Raw genomic sequence first — 22,600 nt, forward strand, 5'->3', positions numbered from 1 at the left:
CTTAAAATTAAGTGTTAAAGTGTTTGGGAAAAAGGTTGAAGTTATGAAACAAAAAGTAGGATTTTTAGCTATTTATAAGTGTTTTCCGACTTTTTACGCAAACAGTAAGAATAAATGTTTCTACTTTATAAACTCCAAAAATGGGGCTTTACTCAAACACCCACTGTGCCATCAAGTTGGCCTCCTCTGTCTTTTTTTACATATTCATTTTATCTATTTACATATATTATATAATTGTAAAATAATAAAAGTATATTTAGTCTATTTTAATATGCAACTTTCAGATTTAAAAAATTATGAATAGTTAATTTATAGTATTCAGTTAAAAATTAGTCAATTTGACTTTTTAAAAATCAAAATGGGTATGTGAAAGGAACGGAGAGAATACTATTAACTAATGAGCAACGTGTATTATTGATTTTGTTATGAACTTGACCCGCCCGTATCCAAATTTTATTATTAATTATCATTGTATTTACTACAAACTCGTCACTTAATAATATATCACATATATAAAAGCACGCTCGAATAGCTCAAGTCATCAAGAACTTATCTTTTGTCGGGTCTTGAGTCTGACCTTGACTCATCCGATAATTATTAAAACAAATACTCACAAATAACAAATATATAACACAAAAAAAAAACACTACAGGTGACTAAAATTGAATGAAAGAAGATATATAGTTGTAAATTCTAAATCAAGAGAACAATCAATAACTTTAGAATAAATACACACAACTATATAATTTTACTTTTTGAAGAATCAAGCAATTTTGTGATTCTAATTTTAAGGGCCTAATTTTAATAATGAAGTATATTCTAGATACATTTTGATTTATTTTTGATATTATAAATGTTCGTGTAAGTCGATGGACCGGATAACATGAATAAATAAATTAGTTTATATTCACTCTTTTGTTTGATACAAAATTTTATTTTGATAATATACTTTTTTAAGAAATCAAATAGACCGAGAGAAGATTAGAGAAAGAAAATATACTTTATATTTTCATTGTAGTTGTTTGAGATGATAGTTTAATCAAATTTTCATTATCATTATCAACAATAAGCAAGCAATTTTTTTTCCCAACGTTTCTATATTTATCTTACCGTCAAAAGGTACAAGAAATAGTAACGTTATCGTCCGAAATTCTAAATGAATAAATAAATACATGAAAATTGTCATGAGACGAGGCGTGTCGAGCAAAGAATCATAAACTATAAACTGGACTGGGTTGATTTGATCCATCTCCTCTTTTTCGTAAAACCCTAAAACGCTAATCCCAATTCAATTTCATATTCAAATTCATCTCTCTCTCTCTCTCTAATCAATTAACCCCCCTATGCTCTGTTTTCATTCCAATTTTCTTTCCCAATTCTACTTAATTGGGCTCCAGATCATCTCATAAAATTCACAATTGCGAGGGTTTAGGTGCGGGCAACCAAGGCTGGCGAGTGTAGAGATTAGGTGATGGCGGATCTGCCGCGTGTCCGACAATCTATATCACTCAATTTGACTTCGAAGAAATTAGTTGTTGTACAATTAGGGTTAGGGTTTGTGAAATTTGGGGATTTTGTAGTTAATGAGTGCAAATTATGTTGACTGTGCTTAGAGTGCACCTTCCGTCCGACATTCCGATCGTAGGTTGTGAGCTTACTCCCTACGTGCTTTTGCGTCGTCCCGATAAGTCTGCTACTACTGATGATATTAACGAGTCTTCGCCTCTTGACGGTCATTTCTTGAGATATAAGTGGTTAGTTTCTTGTCGTGATATGTAATTTATTGATTTTGATTGTTCTTGTTATGTTAGTTAGTTTCTTGTATTGTTATGCAATTTATCAATTCTGATCGGTGTCTTTTATGTTGATTGGATGAATTTAACGTGTTCTTGAAAGTGTATTTATGTCGGTGAAATTTTCCTAAAAGTCGTGATATATATATATATATATATAGGCAAGTGCTCAAATGAGAACCCCAATTAATATGAGATATGAGATCTAATATCAGCTACACATTTTCCCCCCCAAATTAAATCAGAACCTCACAATTATAACCCACCCATACACACAAACAGCCTACTGCTCTCTCTCTCTTGGTCGTCAACTGGGGTTGTCTCCCAACACCACCTCCGGCCGCCATCACTTTCCCCAGCCGCCATCATCCTTGCCCACAGCCCAGCCCCCTACGTCCTTCTTCCCCGCTCCTTTATCTCTCATCCTCCAATCGCTTCACACCGTCGTCAAACTAGAGCATTCGGTGTTGTCGATCACAAGGCCTCCGAGTCTGTACCACATTCTCAAAGTGAGCAAAGATGCGTCGACGATGGAGGTTAAGTCGGCGAGAGGGCTTTACGATCTCTCGCGGCGTTTCAGAACGACGATTGTTTAACTATATAGTGGTGTATAGTAATCAGATTAGTGGTGGTAGTTAAGTGCTGATAGTTTGGTGCTAAAGGAAAAGCCACACATGTGTAGATGGCAGTGATGGTTAGATGGTGGTGGTGATGATACGGTGGTGGTGATTTTATTTTGTTGTAATGCTTTATTTTTAGATCTGGTGATTTGTTTTTATAATGTTGGTGGTCGGAGTTGATGAACGGAGCTGGTGATCGGATCTAGTGAGCATGAATACCGGCTGGGTGTAGTGATTTTCATTTTCTGATGGTGATTTTTATTTTTCCGGTGGTGATTTTTGGTTTTCCAGTGATGATTTTCGGTTTGACGGTGGTGATTTTATGTTTGCCGGTGGTGATTTCCTGGTGGTCGCCGGAGGTAGTGGTGGCCGGAAATAATGGTCAGCGGTGGGGTGAGGTGGTAGGTGGTGATAAAATATTTAAATATTAAAATTAATGTGTGGTGAGAGATTGATGTAAGGTATAAAATGAATGGTTATGATTAGATCTCATATCTCACTAAAAGAGTGGTTCTCACTAGAGCATGACTCTATATATATATATAATATATATATATATATAGGGTCATACTCAAATGAGAACCACTCTTGTTGTGAGATATGAGATCTAATCTCAGCCACACATTTTATACCCTATATCAATATCTCACCATATATTAATTTTTAATATTTAAATATTTTATCACCACATCTTCATACTAATTCCACCTCCTGCCACCTCCAACCACCACGGACCACCATTTCCGGCCACTACCACTTCCGGCGATCACCGTAAAATCACCACCGGCAAACCGAAAATCACCACCGGAAAACTAAAAATCACCACTGAAAAAATGAAAATCACTGTCAGAAAACAAAAATCACCACATCATCACCTACTACAGACTACCACCACCATCTACAGACCCCCGAATCTGAAAAATCACCAACTACAAAGCAAAATCAACGCCTGAAAACAAAAATCACCACCGTAAAAACAAAAATCACCACATCATTTCACTTTCATAGCCACCTACAAGTCAATGTATTAAACCTATACCACCACCGCCACACTGATACCACCACCACCAACATCAATAAACAAAAACTAATTGATGCATTTTGACAAACACATGAGCGACCCCAATTTGATTAACCAGAACTAATAGACTCGTGCTGCGACTTGTTCTGCCAAGGAGAGTATATAACATTCGACTGTTGGCGATTGTAAACATCTTAATCACCGCAAAATCAGAAGCTTTGCAAGTAGAAGATCGAAGCAGAGACAAAAGAAAGATCGAAATCGATCGGAGATGGCAGGGGAAGATTGAAATCGGCAAATATAGTGGAGAGAGGTGAAGAAGAAAGAAACTATGAAGAGGTAGAAATCGGTGGAAGAGGAGATCTGAAGTGGAGAAGGTGGTTCGATGTGAAGGTGTCGGTGCAAGAGTGTAGCAGTGAAGGTGAGAACCTGGGGTTGTGAATGAAGAATATAAAGTTAGGATGGGACATATGAATGGACGTACGTGATTAAAAGGTTTTATATAAAATGGAGGGTTGAGATTAGATCTAATATCTCATATTATTTGGGGTTCTCATTTGATATATATATATATATATATATATATATATATATATATTGATTGTTGTTGAAATCAAGCTGATTATAAGTTCTTGCATAATATTCAAGTGGAAAGACCGAATGATGTGTAATTTAGAATGTCAAAGGTTGGTTAAGAATTTTTTTATATTTTTTGGTTCAAACTACGAGAGTGTCTTGATTTATTGTTTTTCGCTTATTTTATTTTTTAGTAAATGACATAAATGGCACATTTGTGATCTTATACATCCATCTAGAATAAGTTTGTTTAAGGGTTGTTCCGAGGTTCTTTTGTTATATGTGCCTTTGTGTTTGTAACTATAGCACAGCACAAACCTTAACACGCCTCTGTTTTTTACTGTTGTGGTCCTAAGTATATACTATTAAGTATTAAATCCAAGTGTCTGCAATACTTAACATCTCAAACCTGTTGCTATCATTATACTTTTGTAAATGGAAGTGTATTTATAATTGATTTAACTCTATAAGAAACAATCTTATTGACACAAGAGTTTCGTATCTTTCATGAAGGATATAATAACTCTTGGTTTTTTGGGATTTAATCAAAGGTAATACTGTGAGCATCATTAGCACCCTGTATTAAAGAAGACGTTGTATTTTTATAGACTTGAAGCTTTACGATGCTTGTAATAAACATGTTACAATTGGGGAGTATATTTATCAGGAAAGTTTATATGAAATAATTTCTGCATGCTGCATGCAAAGAATATGTTGCACGATGGAAAATCCTGTTTTCTAGATAAGGATTATGCTCAGCTGTATGAACTCATCTTGGACACAACCAGTTTTTCTATTGTCTGTAGGCTCACTAATTTTCCCAACTTCCACATCATGTTTCGTTATTGAATTTATCTCATGTTCATGTTATCTAATATATTCTTGCATGGTTTGTCTTATTCATGTCAGTATAACGAGCTAATATAATCTATGTTTCAGCATTATATACGTACTTAAAGGCCTTATTTACTGTGAATCATATGTTTAATCATACATGTATGAATGTGATCTTTGGTTATGAGTCCACCCACTCTTGCTAAATTGGTTTGGTTTGCAGGTATCGCATACAAAGTGACAAGAAAGTTGCTATTTGTAGTGTACACCCATCTGAGCAAGCCACATTGCAGTGCTTAGGATGTGTGAAGGCCAAAATTCCAGTTGCCAAAAGCTATCATTGCTCTCCCAAGTGTTTTTCTGATGCATGGCAACACCATCGTGTACTGCATGAGCGTGCTGCTAGTGCTTTAAATGAAAATGGAAATGAGGAGGAAGAAATATTTGGCCGCGGACTAGCTAGTTCACAATCTAATTCTAATCTGACCAGTGGTGCAGCACCATTATATCCTGCTGCTGTTGCACAAAGAAGTGGTGGTGAAACTTGGTTCGAAGTTGGCCGTGCAAAAACTTATACTCCTACTGCTGATGACATAGGCAATGTCCTTAAGTTTGAATGTGTTGTGGTAGACGCTGAAACAAAAGCACCTGTGGGACATGTCAATACAATATTAACTTCTCGTGTCATCCCAGCTCCATCGCCTAGTCCACGTCGCTTAATTTCCGTCAGTGGAGTTGATGTGACGGGGCATCTTGATTTAGATGGTCGTACAGCATCTGTGGGAAATTTCACCGTGCTGTCTTACAACATCCTATCTGACATTTATGCTACAAACGAAGTTTACAATTACTGCCCCACCTGGGCTCTGTCTTGGCCTTACCGCAGGCAGAATTTATTGCGAGAAATAGTCGGATATCGTGCAGATATTGTCTGTCTTCAAGAGGTAAATCAGCAAAAAAATTGTATAATAATATATCGGATTTGTTGGTTTGCATAGCAATCTAGCTCTCGTAAGTGTGTTTTGAGTCATACCGCATTTCATAATTTTATAGCACGTTAGTACTTCTGCTATCAAGTTTTCCAGTGTAGATTTTATGAAGAATTTGATTTTGTGTAGTTTCATGCAACTGTGTTTTATGTCATGGTAAGCTCTTCTGCGGGTCAACTTACATCATGATAGATACAGTTGGGTTTTGATGGAAATATGTTTTTGTATTCTTCCTTGAAGGTGCAAAGCGACCATTTTGAGGAATTTTTTTCCCCTGAGCTGGATAAACATGGGTATCAAGCTCTCTTTAAAAAGAAAACTGCTGAGGTTTGCTAACCTGCTAGTGTTATTATGCTAGTCTTCACAAATTATTTTTACTTATCATGTCGTTGCTCTTTTTTGCAGGTGTTCACAGGTAATGTCAATGCCATCGATGGCTGTGCTACTTTTTTCCGTAGAGATCGTTTTGCACATGTCAAAAAATATGAGGTGAGGATGTGTGTTTATGTTTATCAGTGTATGTTTTGGTGTGTAGTAGTTCTTTGATGATAAAATCTATGCCTTCTTACAGGTTGAGTTTAATAAAGCTGCACAATCTTTAACTGATGCGGTGGTTCCAACTGCTCAAAGGAAAACTGCCTTAAATCGATTGGTTAAGGTAAGATGGTTAAGGTAGAGTTAAAAAGTAGACGCGTATTGAAAATTGATATTGACTGTATGAAATTTCCCTTTTTAGGATAATGTCGCACTGATTGTGGTTCTAGAAGCAAAGTTTGGAAATCAGGGGATTGATAATCCTGGAAAGCGGCAACTTGTATGTGTGGTAAGAAATTTTTTGCTCTTGCTTTAATTTTTTTTCCCTTTTCATCACATTGTGTTTTAAAATATCTGTAAGTTTGTAGTCTTGTAGAGAAGACCAGTATACTTGGTGTCTCTTAAAAACTGAGGCTGCTTTTTATTAAGTTAGGCAATAAGTAAGTCAACAAATATATTTACTTTTCAAAGCTGATATTGTTTTTTAGTTTATGAGTACATGTGGACTGTTTCACTAGTATATGTCCTCTCAAACATTATAACGATTGATGTTAATTTAAGAATATATAAGCTAAAACTGGCATGACCAAATTATGATTTTGAACAGTTAGTAAGGGCTCTATATTTATGCACGCACCCGTTTTTACTGTCTGAAAGAGTTAAGAGGTAGAAAGATATTGCCAAATTATGAGCAACATTGTTTCCAATTGATTGTGGTAGAATCTGGCATTCATCTGCAGAGCATGCAGAGATTTTTATAACACCATAGGCCTATAGCATTTAATTATACGGTGCATCTGTACCACCTTTTGCCTGTAATGACCACTAAATCCCTCTTTAATTTCGAGTAGTTTTTAACTGTGTGATTCTATTTCTATATTTGATATATTAGTGTATGATGGAATTCAAGTAATCACATTACTCTTTTGTATATGTCATTTTAACTTCTTTAATCACAGGCCAACACACATGTGAATATTCACCAAGACTTGAAGGATGTCAAGATTTGGCAGGTTTTATTCACACTCCTTATCTACTTCACTTGAGTAATTTATCTCTCTGTTTATAGGACTCAACATTGATGTGCAGGTCCACACTCTCCTGAAAGGACTGGAAAAGATAGCTGCTAGTGCTGACATCCCCATGTTGGTGTGTGGGGATTTTAATTCAGTACCCGGAAGGTGTGGGTTTTTTTCCTAGATAACAAGCTGCTAAATAGTCCAGATCATATCGTATGTAGAAGTTAAAATATTATATTAGTAATGTACTGAGCTGATATATATGCTTCATTCCAGTGCTCCTCATGCACTTCTTGCATTGGGTAAAGTTGATCCTATGCATCCAGAGTTGGCAGTAGATCCTCTGAATATCCTGCGCCCTGCCACCAAGCTGACACATCAGTTGCCATTGGTAACAACATAACTTTCATAATTTGATGCTTTTACAAATTGTTGATTGCATTTATTATACCTATAAATAACATAATGGAGGTATTATCTGAATAAGGTGGCCTTTAATATTGAAGTCCATGCGTAAATGTCCCACTGTTTACAGGTTAGTGCATATTCTTCCTTTGCGAGAATTGGGGCAGGTCTTGGTTTTGAGCAACAGAGGAGGAGAATGGATCCTAATACGAATGAACCTTTATTTACAAACTGCACCAGGGATTTTATTGGTACCCTTGATTACATATTTTACTCGGGTATATTTGCTATTCTTATATGTTTTTTTTTAAAATTTATTGATTCAGTAGTCACATCCTCTTTCGCTTCGTCTTAGATTTTTATTCTAAAGCTTAGTACCTCGCGCTTACTCCCCCAATTTTCTTTAGATCACAAAAATTCATGCTTAGATCTCGTTTTACACGAAGATGATGCTAGATTTTCATTAAACCAAAGTCTAATACACATGAAATATTAATGATGATTGTTGTGTTGTTTCAGCGGACTCTTTAACCGTGGAATCTTTATTAGAGCTTCTGGATGAGGATAGCTTGAGAAAAGACACAGCACTTCCTTCTCCAGAGTGGTCCTCAGATCACATAGCACTTCTAGCTGAATTCCGCTGCAAGCCTCGGACTAGACGATGACGACGAAGATTAGGCAAGTTTCTTCTAGACTCTGAAAACCGTTGACGCTTTTAGTTTATTGCTGTCAGGTTCCCACTTTCCTGCTGTAAATTAGATGGGTGTAAACTATAACACCCGAAAATCTTTGCATCGTACTCTATAATTATATCACTTGTCTTGTAATTTCTAGAAACATTTTTTTTGCATATACAATTCATGGTTATGCCTTATATGGTGTTGAGATGTTGTAAGATCCAAGGTTTGATGGTGGAGATCAATGCAAAAGATGCATGTGATTTTAGGATTTAAGACGTCTCTTTAGTCCAAATTCAATGTTCATGGATGAGAATGTACATCCCAAAACTAAGACGTTCTTGTAGAGTTGTTATTGTTGTATGTGATGTCAGGACATACCAGTTTTTCAAAAACATGCGTCTTCTGCTGTTATTTCTATAGTTTAAATACTTTATTTGTTGCAGATATGTAAATGCCATGGTCCGATGTACATCCCTAAACTAAGACGTTCTCATAGAGTCATTATTATTGTTGTATGCCATGTCAGGACATGCCAGTTTTTCAAAAACATGGGTATTCTGCTGTTATTTCTGTAGTTTAAATACTTTATTTGTGGCGGATATGTAAATGCCATGGTCTGTATTATCTTGTTAACAATTAGTATGTTCTGCAGGTCAGATGTTCATATGGAACCACAGTCAGATTGTACAAGCATAGAGAACCAATCGATAAAGATAGTCAATGTAAGAATGGTAGATTATGATCTACTTTGTATTATGCTTCCCTTGTCTGATAGAAAGAGACTAGTTTTTCTTGTTCAATGGCGTTCACTTTTTACTTAAAATAGGAATATAATATCAGCAATACCTATGGTGCAAGTATATTCTTCACACTAGCGTGGTCTAGTTTTCCACCACAAAAAGGTCTTTCTTTCTTTGCAGTCATTAGATTTGTTTTTTTTTTCTGGGTCATTGTACAATACCAAATCTTAGCTATTGAACAACCAAAGGCTTATAGTGGTAGTGTATCATGTCTTTAGATGATGGGTTTGTTTTAAATGGAAATGGAGTTCTGATATGTTATTTTTTTTTATTTTTTTTGTGTGTGATTACATTTGTTAGGAAAATATCTGCGAAATAACATTATAATCATCCGCGTGTACTATTTGTTTTTTGTATTTGGTAGTTGGAGTACATTGCAAACGGGTGGCCGAATTTAAATATCCCAGCCACCAATTATTGACAGATGGATTCTGATACAATAAAAAGCGAGCGCACACACACACACACACATATGGGAATGTGTATATATAGGACTGAAGTGTGTGTCGGGAGGATTGTTTCCTAACTACAATAATTCTTCTGATGTGGTGAGTTTGAAATTTTGATTAGTGGGGAAGTAGAATGAATATAATTGAAATGAGGGGAATTGAGAATGTGTACAAGTCATCTGATTTGTGGGTAATGGATGAGGTTGGTTTGTGACCCAAGCATGTTGACCATATCAGCCTCTGGGTCCTCATGGACCGTGTCTCATAAAATCAGCGCATATCTTATCATCTGGTGTTTTTTTGCCACTAAATGAGCTCTAAGATTCGAACTAGCCTTCAAGTTTGAAAACCTGGCATGCTTAAATAGTTCTATAGTGATGGTCATTTGGTCAACATGAAACGGCAAAAAGAACCCTTTGTACTTTGTACTTAGTAGTAGTAAAGATTGATAACTCAAGTGTTTTGTATGATAAGTTGGTGGCTCATTGCGTGAAAGAAACAATAAATTACGAGAGTTAAGGTCCAAACTCTAGAGTATAGAAGAAACAAGTGTCAACTTTTCGGCAAATAAATGGGAAATCTCGTTCTTGTTTGCTATATGAATGACTGATCTCTCCTCTTTTATGAATCTAAGTTTCATTCTATCCGAGGAAAGTCGTCTTTTTCTCAAAGATGTTGAACACGCCAGAAATAACTTCAAATATAATCATTCATGGTTGATTCTCTATTTACCGGTAAAGGCATATACCAAGAGAAGTTCTAATTCAATTTGTCGATCCTCTACTTTACCATTAAATGCATACTAAGATCAGTACCAATTAATAGTGCTAAGATGAAAACTTGTTCAGATGGCTTGAAATTACCATTATCTGAAATTTAGAACAGTTGCATTATTTGCATATGATTGCCAGATAAATCTGGAAGTTTATAGTTATGAATGGCTCTCAAATTTTGCAACTCAAATTTCACTTGAAGAAGGTGAAATTACATGTAAATCATTTGTTTTGCCAGAAGCGAGATATCAACAACATATAGTTATGTTTATACAAATAGTTAGGTTTATGATTTGGACAGTCGCGTTGGAATGTAAAACCTCAACCTCATGGAAAAATTTGGGTACTTGGATTTCCAGTAGATTTCAAGTTGGAGCATCTCCAACCATACAAAACCCTCCATTGGAGATAAAGTATAATTCTACTCCAGTATTACTTCCACCCTTCTGCCATTTGTATACTTTTGCCTAAAGATCACTATGTTAGAATCCATAGGTCCTCAGCTTGATCAAAAAAGCAGTCTAACAAATACATCCCCAGTATTATGGAAGAAGTGTACAACAAATCAGTATAGTCGTCCAATAAAATATTTGACCCTCACTACTTCTCTTAGGTCAGCGATGCTGTAGTATGCATCATAAAAACATGGCAAACTGCGAGCGGAAGAGTCAAGAGACCATATTTGTGCGCGAAAATTCTTCGAGTATATCCTTTGTGAGTTAGCTGCTGTGAAGGTGGCTTCCCTCAATGAGGAAGCAACAATATGCTGTCAAATCTGCATAGGACATCCATAGGTTCAACCAAAATCAAAGGCATTATCAAAATGTTTGTCAGTGCACTCATATTATTAGAAAAATGATTCGACAACAGTGATTGATGATTTTTGCACTTACTATCAGCAAGATATTCTGCAACCTTCTGCCCATAAACTTAGCTGTGTACTTTGAAGCATATTAGACGCGGGAACAATTGTAGCAGTTCCTCGCGGCTCCGTCTCTACATGCCATAATATTCAAAATTTAGAGGAACAGATAAATAGTTGAAAGAACTGGTATGCTTCCTTAAAGAAAATAACAGACCGGGTCCACAAACTCAAGATCCTATCACATCTAACACTTTAAAGAATAGCGATATTTGCAATTAATGGGACTTTTAGACCAAGGCCAATAGCCACAGAAACCTAAACTAAAACCATTTCAAATTGGGTTGTTGTCAGGTGTGTGCCTATTGACACGTGGATACAAGGGGTAATTACTAATTACCTTGATGCCAACACAGCCATTCACATCGAGGGTCGTGATTGTGTTTGAGCAGGACGTTGATAGGGCCTCCAGGCACTTATCAGTGACTCCAACAATTCCAAACAAGCTGCATCATTTGAAGTAACAATAGTTGAAGCTTACATCAATATGGAAAGGGGTACATTTTTAAAGCAAAATAAAAATACAGAATGTCACAATTATTTGGAAATGGGTAGATTTTTAAAGTATAACTAAAAATACAGAATATTAAACATAATAATTCATGTAACAGTCCAGTTACCGAGTTGTCCTAGATGAAGTAAGCACTAGGCCATTACATATACGAGATCTGCTCGGCTCAAATAACTCTAACATGTGACTTGATCATATTAATTTGAAGGTACTGTTTTTCATTTTTAATGTGAAAATTAAACTACAATGGATCATTCTTACAACAAAAGGATTAAAACTATTACTGAGGTTGCAAACAGTGATCTGCTTTCTTTGGTGTATCATTCAAGAGAAATGATGTTTTACATAACAGTATATCACTTGAGGCAATAATATAATAAACCAGGATTTATTCACCTGAGAAATTCAAGAGAGGTACATCCTTGTGCAACAGAAATAACCCCCGCATCAGTCAGACGCACACACCTAACGAATAAGAAAATAGATACAAACTATTATAATAAGTTCTTTTCATAATATATCGAGATGCAGGCTTATATTTTTTACCATGTCAAGTTGAGAGACACTAGATTCTTGCATTTAGCTACACAAGAGAGTCCTTCATCGGAGAGATTCTGGCAATCAGACACATTTCAATATCAATGGTCTTACTAAAGAAAGTGTAAAACATTTACATTGAACCATTTACAGTTATTAGATAATACCTGGGCACCACAGAGATCCAAGAATCTGAGACCAACCAAAAGACTGAACTTCTTGTAAGCTACATCTGTAAAGCTGAAAAACATAATTGCAGGCCCATATATATCAGATTTTAAACATTAAAATAACAAATGAGGTGTACGGCAATAGAGTGTTTTTGATCTGTGATTAATAGTTCAAGGCTTTAAGTTGATGAAGACAAGCGGAGGAGAAAACTACAAAATATTCAATATGACTCGGTTTATTGATCAGAATAGGTTGCACATAGAATAGAGTGAAATGTGTGGGAGCAGACTCGTTTACCAACTAACTCAATTATCTTCTGTACAATATATATGGCATTTCTGCATATAGAATTTTTCATTAAGTAATTTAACTCTAAGATGCTAATCAATACTTCATAATGGGAATGTAAAACGGAAACGGGAACGGGAATGCAAATGGAAATGATATGAAATCCCTAAGGTGTAGTTAAGGAATGATTTGCCCATCTAATGGGAATGAGGTCCGAATCCAAGCAACTAAATTCCTAATCCAAACACTTACACATGGCATAAAGGTTCCGATTCTGTTAATCGGACTCATTAACCGTGAACGAAACAGGCCCATAAAATACTTCCAACCAGCATCTGGTTAAATATATAGAGTCCTACAGAGCTAAACTGATAACAAACTCTATAAATGACCAAAATAGTGTTTTTCCTAGCAGCTTTTGCCAATTTATGGAAGAATATTAAGAATCTAGTGCGCACACACGTCACGCAGGGCATGGCTGTGGTGCTGAGATTCGCTGGCCAGTCTCAGAAAAAGATAAGAACCCTTTTACTAAAGAGAACAGCAATCATAAGGCTCAGCTTGACTAAGGCTCTGTTCGACATTATTGTCACAGGCCAAGAAACAGCTTTACCAGCTTGTCTGCTTAAAAGCCACGTCTGGTAAAAGTTAAAACCAGAACTACTTTCTCTATAAGCAGAAACCTGTCTTCGGGATAAAAGGCCAAATTGTAAATTGTGCAAAGAAGTGTTTACAACTTATTTGACAAATTATTTCTACTTTTTAATAAATTAAATAACATTAATCTTCAACCTAGGTTGAAATTAATTTTTATTAAAAGAATCATAAAAATAAATTAAGTTGATCGAAAAAGTACATCCTCCTAACTTCCGGCTTTAAGTCAGTTTCCGGTTTATTTCTAACTTTAAGCCAATTCTTGACTTACTACACAAACAAACATTTTTCATCTTAAAGTCGAAAATGGCAAAAGCTAGGATATAAGCCTAGACAAACATGCTCCTAATTTATTTAGTACATAACAGCAATGTGTTTTGGGCTTATATCTACTCCAACCATCTAGGTTTATACTGAATTACACAATGACCACAAAAGAAATTTTTTATCGATTTTAACTATATTAGTATGACAATTTTACATCCCCGCCAAAAATCCAGTGAACATAATTAAATGCATTACAATTTCCGGTAAAAGAGATTGTTATGCATAGCTTAATATATCAAACAAACACAACCCATTTACCCATTCATACCTCTCTCTTTCATCTGCAAGTCACCAACACTCATTATTTCTCAACTCTCTCACCCAAAACACCTTAATTTCTTGCGCAAGAACTCACTTAGTAATATCAGCTGGTGCATATTTTTTTTAGTGGGTCTTTCTTTCAGGCTTCTTTCTTCTCGATCCAATAATTTACAAATATCATGGTAATCCCTTCTGTTGGAAAATCTAAAGCTCAATCTTCTTTGAATCTACCTGGATTCTGAGATCAATTTCACCAAAAAGGTACTGGAATTTAAATTTTTACTTATGGGGTTTTTAGTTTGTAGCTTTTACTTCAGTTTTCGATTTAGTTACCGGTGATTTTTCGTGTTTTGTTTGAGAACTGAAATTAGGAGTTTCATGTGTATGATTTCGTTCTGTACTGAAATGCTGTTGTTTTTCAGGTAATTTGTAGATAATTTAGTAAAAGAATATTCTTTCTGCTGCGTCCTCGAAAGTCAAATCTGATTTGTGGGTATTCTAATTGGCAACTACTGCTTAAATTATTTAATGGATTTCAAATTGTAGATTATCTTGCACTTCATTTGCATATGAAAAAGGAACTATAATGCAGGACAGTCTATAAACTATAGAGAGCCTAAAGTAACAATTTGGGAGCAATGCCACAGGCTTTGGAGGCCCAATAAATAGAAAACTGAAGAATATATGTATTAATTATTATCAAGTATAAATGTATAATGTATATCTTTTACTTTTAGAATCAAGTATAATGTATAAACGATCAGCTATCTTGTTTATGATAGGGCGGATTTTGATTGATTATTAAAAAACAGACATTGTCTTCTATTTTTCTTTCATGAGAATCATCCCTGCTATTGTCCCCAAAATCCTAATGCAGCCAGGTTTTCTTCATATTAGGGAAATTTCCCAAGCAGGGCATCGTTTTATATGCTAATTTTTGATGCAAAATTTGGCAATTATATTTGTTATTTTTTTTAATTTATTTTAAGCTTGGATATTACTTTAGTTTAATGCTCTTTTATTATAAAATTCCAAAAAAAAAAAGTATTTAACTTGTATTGCTTAAAAAACTATGATAAGAAGTTAGATATAAATACTTGAAAGTAATATGCCTTTATACCCAATTACTCCCTTTGATCGGCAAGTGAACTCCACTATGGTTAAAAGGTTTTAATGGTGAGAGTGTCCATGGGGTCATACCTGAATGGTCGGGTGGATTTAAGCCTATGTTTTGACCTCCAAACTATAACTTCCATATTTTATTTGCCAAGTGTTTATCAACTTATCCCCGCAATTCTAAATCCTATAGTAATTTTCCCCACGTCAATGACAACTGGCCTTGAGATTATATAATTTGCTACAGCCTAGACTTTGAGTAAAACAAACCTTAAAATTAAATTAAAATACACACGCTTGGACGGGGGGGGGGGGGGGTGACCAGGTCTGGCGAATATCTTTCGAGCCAGTACAGTGACACTAGATATGGTCGAACATATTCCAAACAGTTCCCTTTTTACTTCAAGAAAAAAAACATGTAGATTTCTAGAATTTACCTTGAATCGGCATAAAGATTTAGAGTCCGCAGAGCACAACATTTGCATAATATCTGTTGCAAACCCCCATCTGTTAGCTTGACGCACCTAATATATTACCCACAAAATGATCAGGTGAGATGAGGATTCAAAAAGTTTAACACTGCATATATTTTTTTTATGCACAAGCCTAGGCTAAATGTAATGGAAAATGCCATATTTGTCCCTATACTAAGCTATATCTTTAATATTCATCATTATATCTATAGAAAATTGATATTTTCAAGGTATCCAAACTAATTTCAAAGTTTGTGCACTTGCTAAATGAAATAATATACAGAACAAGATACAAAAAGGAAAGATGCAACAACTAGCGGGTTAAGGAAGTTACTAGACCAATCAGTATAAATTAATGTCGATCATGATTCAACTAAGAATAATTACTATTTCACCAATTTTGCAATTCCAAATAACATGGATACTTGCCTAGTAAGATTTAAGGACTCCAAAAGCTGATAATTGCTGGCAATCAACTCCAAACTTTTATCTGAGATATTCTGTAACACCCAAGCAGTAAACTTCTCTATCAGTACAAATAATTCAACATCTGAATAAGTGAAAGTGATATTGTACAGCAATCAAAAGAAATCAGATGTATAGATAAATTTAGTTAGTGACTTAGTTCATATATTAAGATCACAATAAGAAAGAGATGTTTCCATTTACACATTTTGTGAGAAAAAAGGCAATTCACAGATACTCAACCAAAAAAAAGGGATAAGAAACTTGGAGATGGAACTTAAAATTTATCAAATATAAGGATTCAAATATTAGGAGAAATAATATAAAGAAAACATATATTATATCATGCTAAAAAGAAGTGTATAAACTATAAAACAAGTGGTCTACTACCTATCTATTTACAGAACTTGAATATGATCTCCTTTTGATTTCAACTCCCTTTTGATTTAAACTCTAATAGCATCCTACTGTTGAACCTTCTTTTTTGATTCTTGTCATCCATCAGTGTCTACACATTGCTATAAATAAAGCATAACTCTCTTAAGACAGATTACATATCAGAAAAGCTTACACATTGCTAAACAGCATAAATAAAGTCTAAACTCTCCAAAGTCTGAATAAATATCAGAAAAGGTGGGTAATAAAAGAAGCTATAGTCGAAAGAAAGAGATCCTGGCATGTAACTGGAATTCCTTTTCAGTTAGAGATCATATATACCTTGCAGCCACTCAAGTTCAAATCAACTATGTTCTTGCAGTTCTTCACCAAATAGGTCATACTAAGATCAGAGACCCTGAAGAATGTATCACAAATAACCAGCTTATAGTCTAACTAGGTCCACTGTATAAACACAAAAACCAAATAAACATAAAAAATTTATTACCTTACATTCCAATAGATGGAGAAACTTTTCAATTTAGGACAAGCATCGGTTATTGCTTCAACTCCCTTATCAGTGATTTTCTGGCAGCCATTTAAATTCAAATGCTCCAAATTTTGTACAGAACTGTTGAACTGTAAAATGAAAAAGAGAGTAAATTAATCGATTACCTAAACTCACTAGCTCACGTCATACAAATATCATTAGATCATACTTGGGGGACCAGGGGTGAAGAAAGTGTAGACTACAAAAATGTCTAGTACAAATTCTTTGGCTATAATGAAATAATTATTCTAGGGTTACTTCATTACACCCACTTTCACATGTTTAACAGGTTCCTTGATCAATATGCAAATTACCTTTTTCTTAAGGAGCTCCATATGTTTATCTTCAACACCTTGTGCAAATTCAAGGCTTATTTGATTAACATTTTGATATCTAGCCTGTAGCACACACATAGAGAAAACATTAAACAGGCACATATACACAATATACAACCCATGAGCCATCCTAATTCAGTTTATTCCTAGTCAATATGCAAAAGTTTACTATTGCATTATATATAAATTTCATTTAACTACATACACACATACATATATCATAATATCGCAATTCTGATTTTAACAACATAAATAGAACTTGTAATCATATGAGAATGTACAGTCTTGTATTAGCAGATTAGATAGCCAGAGAACACTATTATTTGAATAGAAAGAAAACGTGAACTTCATTAAATGCGCTCAAAAACCAGTAAACTGGGGATAAGCTTAGCGCAATCTTTAAACCAGTAAAATGTGAGCTGCTTCTAAGCTTATGCTAAAAAGTGAGGTTTAAGCCAAGAATTCAACATATTCACGGAAGGATAGCGACATTGTCTGAGCTGCTTCTAAGCTTATGCGAAAAAGTGATGTTTAATCTAAGCAACTCAACGTATTCACAGAAGAGCAGCGAAGGCAAACCAGTGAAAGAGCAGCTAGAAGACGATCTCCAGCATTACTGTACTCGCGAAGATCAATTACCTAAAAAATAAGAATCAATTCACGAAAATAAATTCGCGACGAAATAATTAAAAATGTCGAATCCTCAAGAAAAAAGAAAGCGAGAGGGGATACGTACAGGCCAGAGAGAGGAATAGGAGTTGAGAGAACGGCGAAGTGAGGGAGAAACAAGTAATAAAGAGATTAGGTCTTTATGAGGAAGCATGGATCTGGAACACACGATCTTCATTACTTCCGGTAATATTGTGTCTCTCCTCCATTCCTCCTCTTCCTCTATTACTGTGTTGCTTTCAATCATCTCCGACGCCATTGTTGCCGTTGATTCAGAGCTTGATGAGTGTGCAACTTCGTTGAGAGTTTTGGGTTTCAAGAAAGAATTTTTGGGTTAACCCGTTCTGTTTTATATTCGGGCTTTTGGCCCAGGAATAATATAATGTCCAGTGATCAAGTTAACCGGGCCTTGAATTGCGACTCATCCTGTGTACCCGGGTTTCTTCGATTCAAAATTCATTAGAACAAATACTCCTTCCGTTCCTTCCATTTCTTTACACTTTCCTCTTTGGGCTGTCCCAACTCCCATTCAATTCTTTACATTTCAAAACTTACCAAAAATAGTTAATGGGTTCCACCACTTTTCCACTTTTCTTTCCTTTTCACACTACTTTTACTCCACTATCTTCTTTTTATACATTAAAAATCAATGGTCCCATCACTTCACCCACTTTTCTTACTCTTTTCCACTATTTTATACATATTTCTTAACCTCCGTGCCCAACCCATTTGATAAGAAATGGGAGGGACGGAGGGAGTAATAATTAGTAAATTATTATAAAAAATGACAGCAATGTGGACGACGATTTTGGTTACGTAATTTTAGTTTTGAACAAAGCAACTAGAAATTTCAAAATATCTGGGATTAATTTATTGAGAGATTAAATAGGGTAACTTGGTCTTAAACAAGTCTTTTTTTTTTTTTTTTTTGCCAAGGGTCTTAAACAAGTTTTAGTTCTTTTGGTAATTATAAAGTTAACGAAGTAAACTAGATTTGTATGATTTGAGTAATACTATATTTATTTCAAAAAATTTCTCCAATATTGAGTTGATCGAGTTTAAGTTTAAAAAAAAAAATCCAAGAATTTTTCATAATATTTAACATTTTCCGTATATCTTTCCATAGCAAAACATATACTTTGTTCTTATCAGTGTACCAATGATCTTATATCTTATGCCCTGATCATTTATGGCAAAATCGGTTTATATTTGCAATCTGATTGAATTGCAGTCATTCTGTAGACTGCAAGTTATGGGTATGTTGAATGAATCATGCAAGAAAAATAACAATGGATAATGCATTTTCTTACAATATTGTACAAATTACAATACAGTTGAAAATAGTGTACATTTTTCGATGATTTTCTGAGAGATCTCAAGCTATCTTTAACGCTAACATATGACGTTGCTACGTATTCAGAATGAAATTATCATGGGGAGGCAGTCGTGTAACTTCACCGGACTTTGTTTACCATTGTGGTTCTCAGATGTTGATTTCACATTGCAACATTTTTGTAAGTTACACAGTTCATTGGTAGTGTACATTTCTATGCATTAGACTCTTGGCCTGCTGGTTTCGAGTTCAGAAGTGGTTGTAGAGCCTTAACAACAATTGTCATGTTTGGTCGAAAATCAGCTTCATATTGAACACAAAGTGCTGCAACTGCTCCCATCTGAAACAAATCACAAATATGAGTTATAATAAAGATATGCTATACCGCAGATTTTTTTTTCAAGAACAGGAAGTCATAAGCGCACAGTTTATTCAATTTTTATGATCCCGTCATCTGAGAACTATACAAGCGGATCAAACTTCGCTTTTTTCAGTCAACTGCGGATATCATACTGAATCAACTATAACAATGCCTGAAGAAGGGTGTGTAAAAGAACCTTAGCAATTGCCTTTGGTGGAAAATCGTTTTCCAGCTTGGGATCCACACACTGCCTTACTTTATCTTCACTCAGTCTCGGAGTTGCCTACAAATGAAAATGACTTCTTGTTATTACTACCTGAAAATATTTAGAGAAGGAAGATAGTAAAATTGTTAGCCTAAAAAAAATATATATGCACCCAAGTAACAAGACTCTGCTGTCCCTTGGGCATTGTGTGATCAACTGGCTTCCTTCCTGTTAAAAGCTCGAGAAGAACCACCCCGAAACTGTAAACATCACTTTTCTGGGTTATCTGCCCTGTCATGGCATACCTGAACCAGATCACAAGGACAAGAAAATCAAAATATATTCTGTTTATGAAATACAAGACTCTAAACTCAACAGAGACTGAGTAGCTTGTGTAACAAGTGCAAGCTTTGTTTGCAGAGCTCATAATTGTCCTTACATGGCTATTTTTTAAGAAATGACTGCAGGGTACAATGATATTACCAAATAACAAACTAGATAGTCAATTAATTCGAAACTAATGTTGTTTTAATTTTTAAAGACCAATTAAAAGTATATCACTAGATAAAGTGAAGACGGAGAAATAGTTCATACTCTGGAGCATGATAGCCGAATGTTCCCAAGACTCTAGTTGAATGCAGTCGAGCAGCTGTGTCAGATGACTGACTTGTTAAACTGAAATCGGCAATCTTAGCTACAAAATCATCAAACAGAAGGACGTTGCTGGATCTGACATCACGATGTACAATTGGAGGCTGAACCTTTTCATGTAGAAACTCAAGGCCTCTCGCTGCACCATAAGCAATTTTAACTCTTTGGCTCCAACTAAGAACAGGACCCGGTTCAGCTCCTTGTACACCCTTCCTCCCTGTATCAGTGTAATTAAAAACAGTGAACCACTCGTTATAAATCTAATATATATACTACAGTGAAATCTTGTCGTACCATGTAATACATCATGTAGGGATCCCATAGTGGCATACTGATATGCCACAATTTTATTATTGTTCTCTAAGCAATAACCAATCAACTCTGTGAAATGATCATTCTTGAGTCTCGATACCATGGAAAGCTGTACAAGGCCATATCATATTAACAAAAGTTAAATGACATGACAATACCAACTACATCCAGTATTACACAATAAAAATGGTATTGCATTCACCTGCGCTGTAAAATCAGAGTCTGTCTCTTGGGAAGAACCAGTATCAAGCTTCTTAATTGCAGCACTTGTTCCATTGTTCAACTTTGCATAGAAAACACGTCCATAGGAACCTTCTCCGATCAAAGATTTTGTGCCAAAGTTACCAGTTATCTTATTCAACTCATCTAGCGACAAAGCTGGTGTTTCAATAGGTAAAACTTTGTTTGCACCTCCACCTCTTACCATCCCAGAACCTCTTGGTTCTCCTCTATTACTGCCTAAAGAATAATTAGACATCAATAAGTACTATCAAATAGAAAGTGAAAACTCATAGACCATAGTAAAGACCAAATCATAGTTGTAATAGTTGCTGATGAATGCGGCCTTGAACATAAAGCAAAATCTATATCTGAATACCAATTAAACAAAGGGTAACGGTAAATTTTACCTCCTGTCCCCCCTCTAGGAGGTCCTCCTCTAGGAGGCGCGGTATATTGATTAGAAGGTGGACCACCGCTCTCCTCTTCTGCATCTCCACAGCAGAACATGCTTCAAATCACGGGAACGTCCTCAAGCAGAAACCTCAGAGTTTCTTATTTGAAAATCATATGCTGCGGTGCTTTTATTTAAATCCTTCAAATATCTTTCTTCAGCATCAATAAATCAACCTATAATATATCGTATAAAAGCCTGATTACAAAACAAACTTCAACTCTCCATTAAGCAATTTACAATCATTATAATTCCATCTGATTGAATAATAAGCAAATAGTTAAACAATGATTGTCAAGAAAATTTACCCGGACAACTAAAATTTTAAAAACATGTATGGAATGATCAAGCTAGCTAAATATCGAAAAATTCAGCAGGGAGTGATATTCAAGAAGAAAACATATTATTGCATGCAAAGAATTAACATCGAAAAGATCAAGTAAGAACATACCAGCTAATACGAAATTAGTAATTCAAATATATCCGGAATATGATACAGAAAATGAAAATGGAGAGATATATGAATGCGGAAATTTGAAGGAAGGAAGAGGAAGAACAGGGATTTTGTCTTTCTCTCTTCCCGTGTCTGCGCTTTTGTGTTTTTTGGGGGGATTAACTATTAAGGTTAAGCAATTCATTAGCGGGAAATACGGTTGGGACCTTGTTTTAACCACTCATGAAGATGTCTATCATTTTTCATATGCCTATCCAACGGTCTGTAAAGTAGATTCATTTTATGTTACAATTTTTTATCCTCTTAGAGCAAGTCCAATGCTAGATGCTATATATCTATTGCTATTGATATAATATAGCATCAAAAAGTGTTTTTTGGTGTTAAAATAGAACTTGCACTCCAATGCTAAGTTCTATAACTACTTTCAAATTTAACTAAATTATTAACTTTTACCTAACTTTTAT

General features: G+C 35.1%; 3 protein-coding genes across 3 annotated transcripts; 1 reads left to right on the forward strand and 2 right to left on the reverse strand.

Moving 5' to 3' along the window:
* Nucleotides 1–1,133: 1,133 nt before the first annotated feature.
* On the forward strand, nt 1,134–9,527 carry LOC108227916 (carbon catabolite repressor protein 4 homolog 1). Its single transcript, XM_017403309.2, has 12 exons — nt 1,134–1,754; nt 5,068–5,788; nt 6,074–6,160; nt 6,239–6,322; nt 6,405–6,491; nt 6,570–6,656; nt 7,327–7,380; nt 7,457–7,548; nt 7,663–7,777; nt 7,922–8,069; nt 8,311–8,469; nt 9,124–9,527. The coding sequence occupies exons 1-11, from the start codon at nt 1,597–1,599 to the stop codon at nt 8,454–8,456; spliced, it is 1,779 nt and encodes a 592-aa protein (XP_017258798.1). The 5' UTR covers nt 1,134–1,596; the 3' UTR covers nt 8,457–8,469; nt 9,124–9,527.
* Nucleotides 9,528–10,820: 1,293 nt separating this feature from the next.
* Nucleotides 10,821–18,500, reverse strand: LOC108225071 (F-box protein At3g58530). The gene is made up of 13 exons (XM_017399881.2): nt 18,215–18,500; nt 18,058–18,117; nt 17,458–17,541; nt 17,102–17,232; nt 16,936–17,011; nt 16,183–16,253; nt 15,718–15,804; nt 12,631–12,703; nt 12,473–12,540; nt 12,323–12,391; nt 11,756–11,861; nt 11,387–11,489; nt 10,821–11,268 (listed from the first exon to the last, which is right to left on the reverse strand). The coding sequence occupies exons 1-12, from the start codon at nt 18,404–18,406 to the stop codon at nt 11,424–11,426; spliced, it is 1,083 nt and encodes a 360-aa protein (XP_017255370.1). The 5' UTR covers nt 18,407–18,500; the 3' UTR covers nt 10,821–11,268; nt 11,387–11,423.
* A 920-nt stretch (nt 18,501–19,420) lies between these two features.
* Nucleotides 19,421–22,280, reverse strand: LOC108226697 (probable protein kinase At2g41970). The gene is made up of 8 exons (XM_017401693.2): nt 22,134–22,280; nt 21,639–21,858; nt 21,212–21,468; nt 20,992–21,118; nt 20,641–20,914; nt 20,219–20,351; nt 20,038–20,124; nt 19,421–19,820 (listed from the first exon to the last, which is right to left on the reverse strand). The coding sequence occupies exons 2-8, from the start codon at nt 21,736–21,738 to the stop codon at nt 19,695–19,697; spliced, it is 1,104 nt and encodes a 367-aa protein (XP_017257182.1). The 5' UTR covers nt 21,739–21,858; nt 22,134–22,280; the 3' UTR covers nt 19,421–19,694.
* Between the last annotated feature and the right edge of the window lie 320 nt (nt 22,281–22,600).

This window comes from Daucus carota, chromosome 6, assembly GCF_001625215.2.
Source record: "Daucus carota subsp. sativus chromosome 6, DH1 v3.0, whole genome shotgun sequence".
Lineage (NCBI taxonomy): Eukaryota > Viridiplantae > Streptophyta > Magnoliopsida > Apiales > Apiaceae > Daucus > Daucus carota.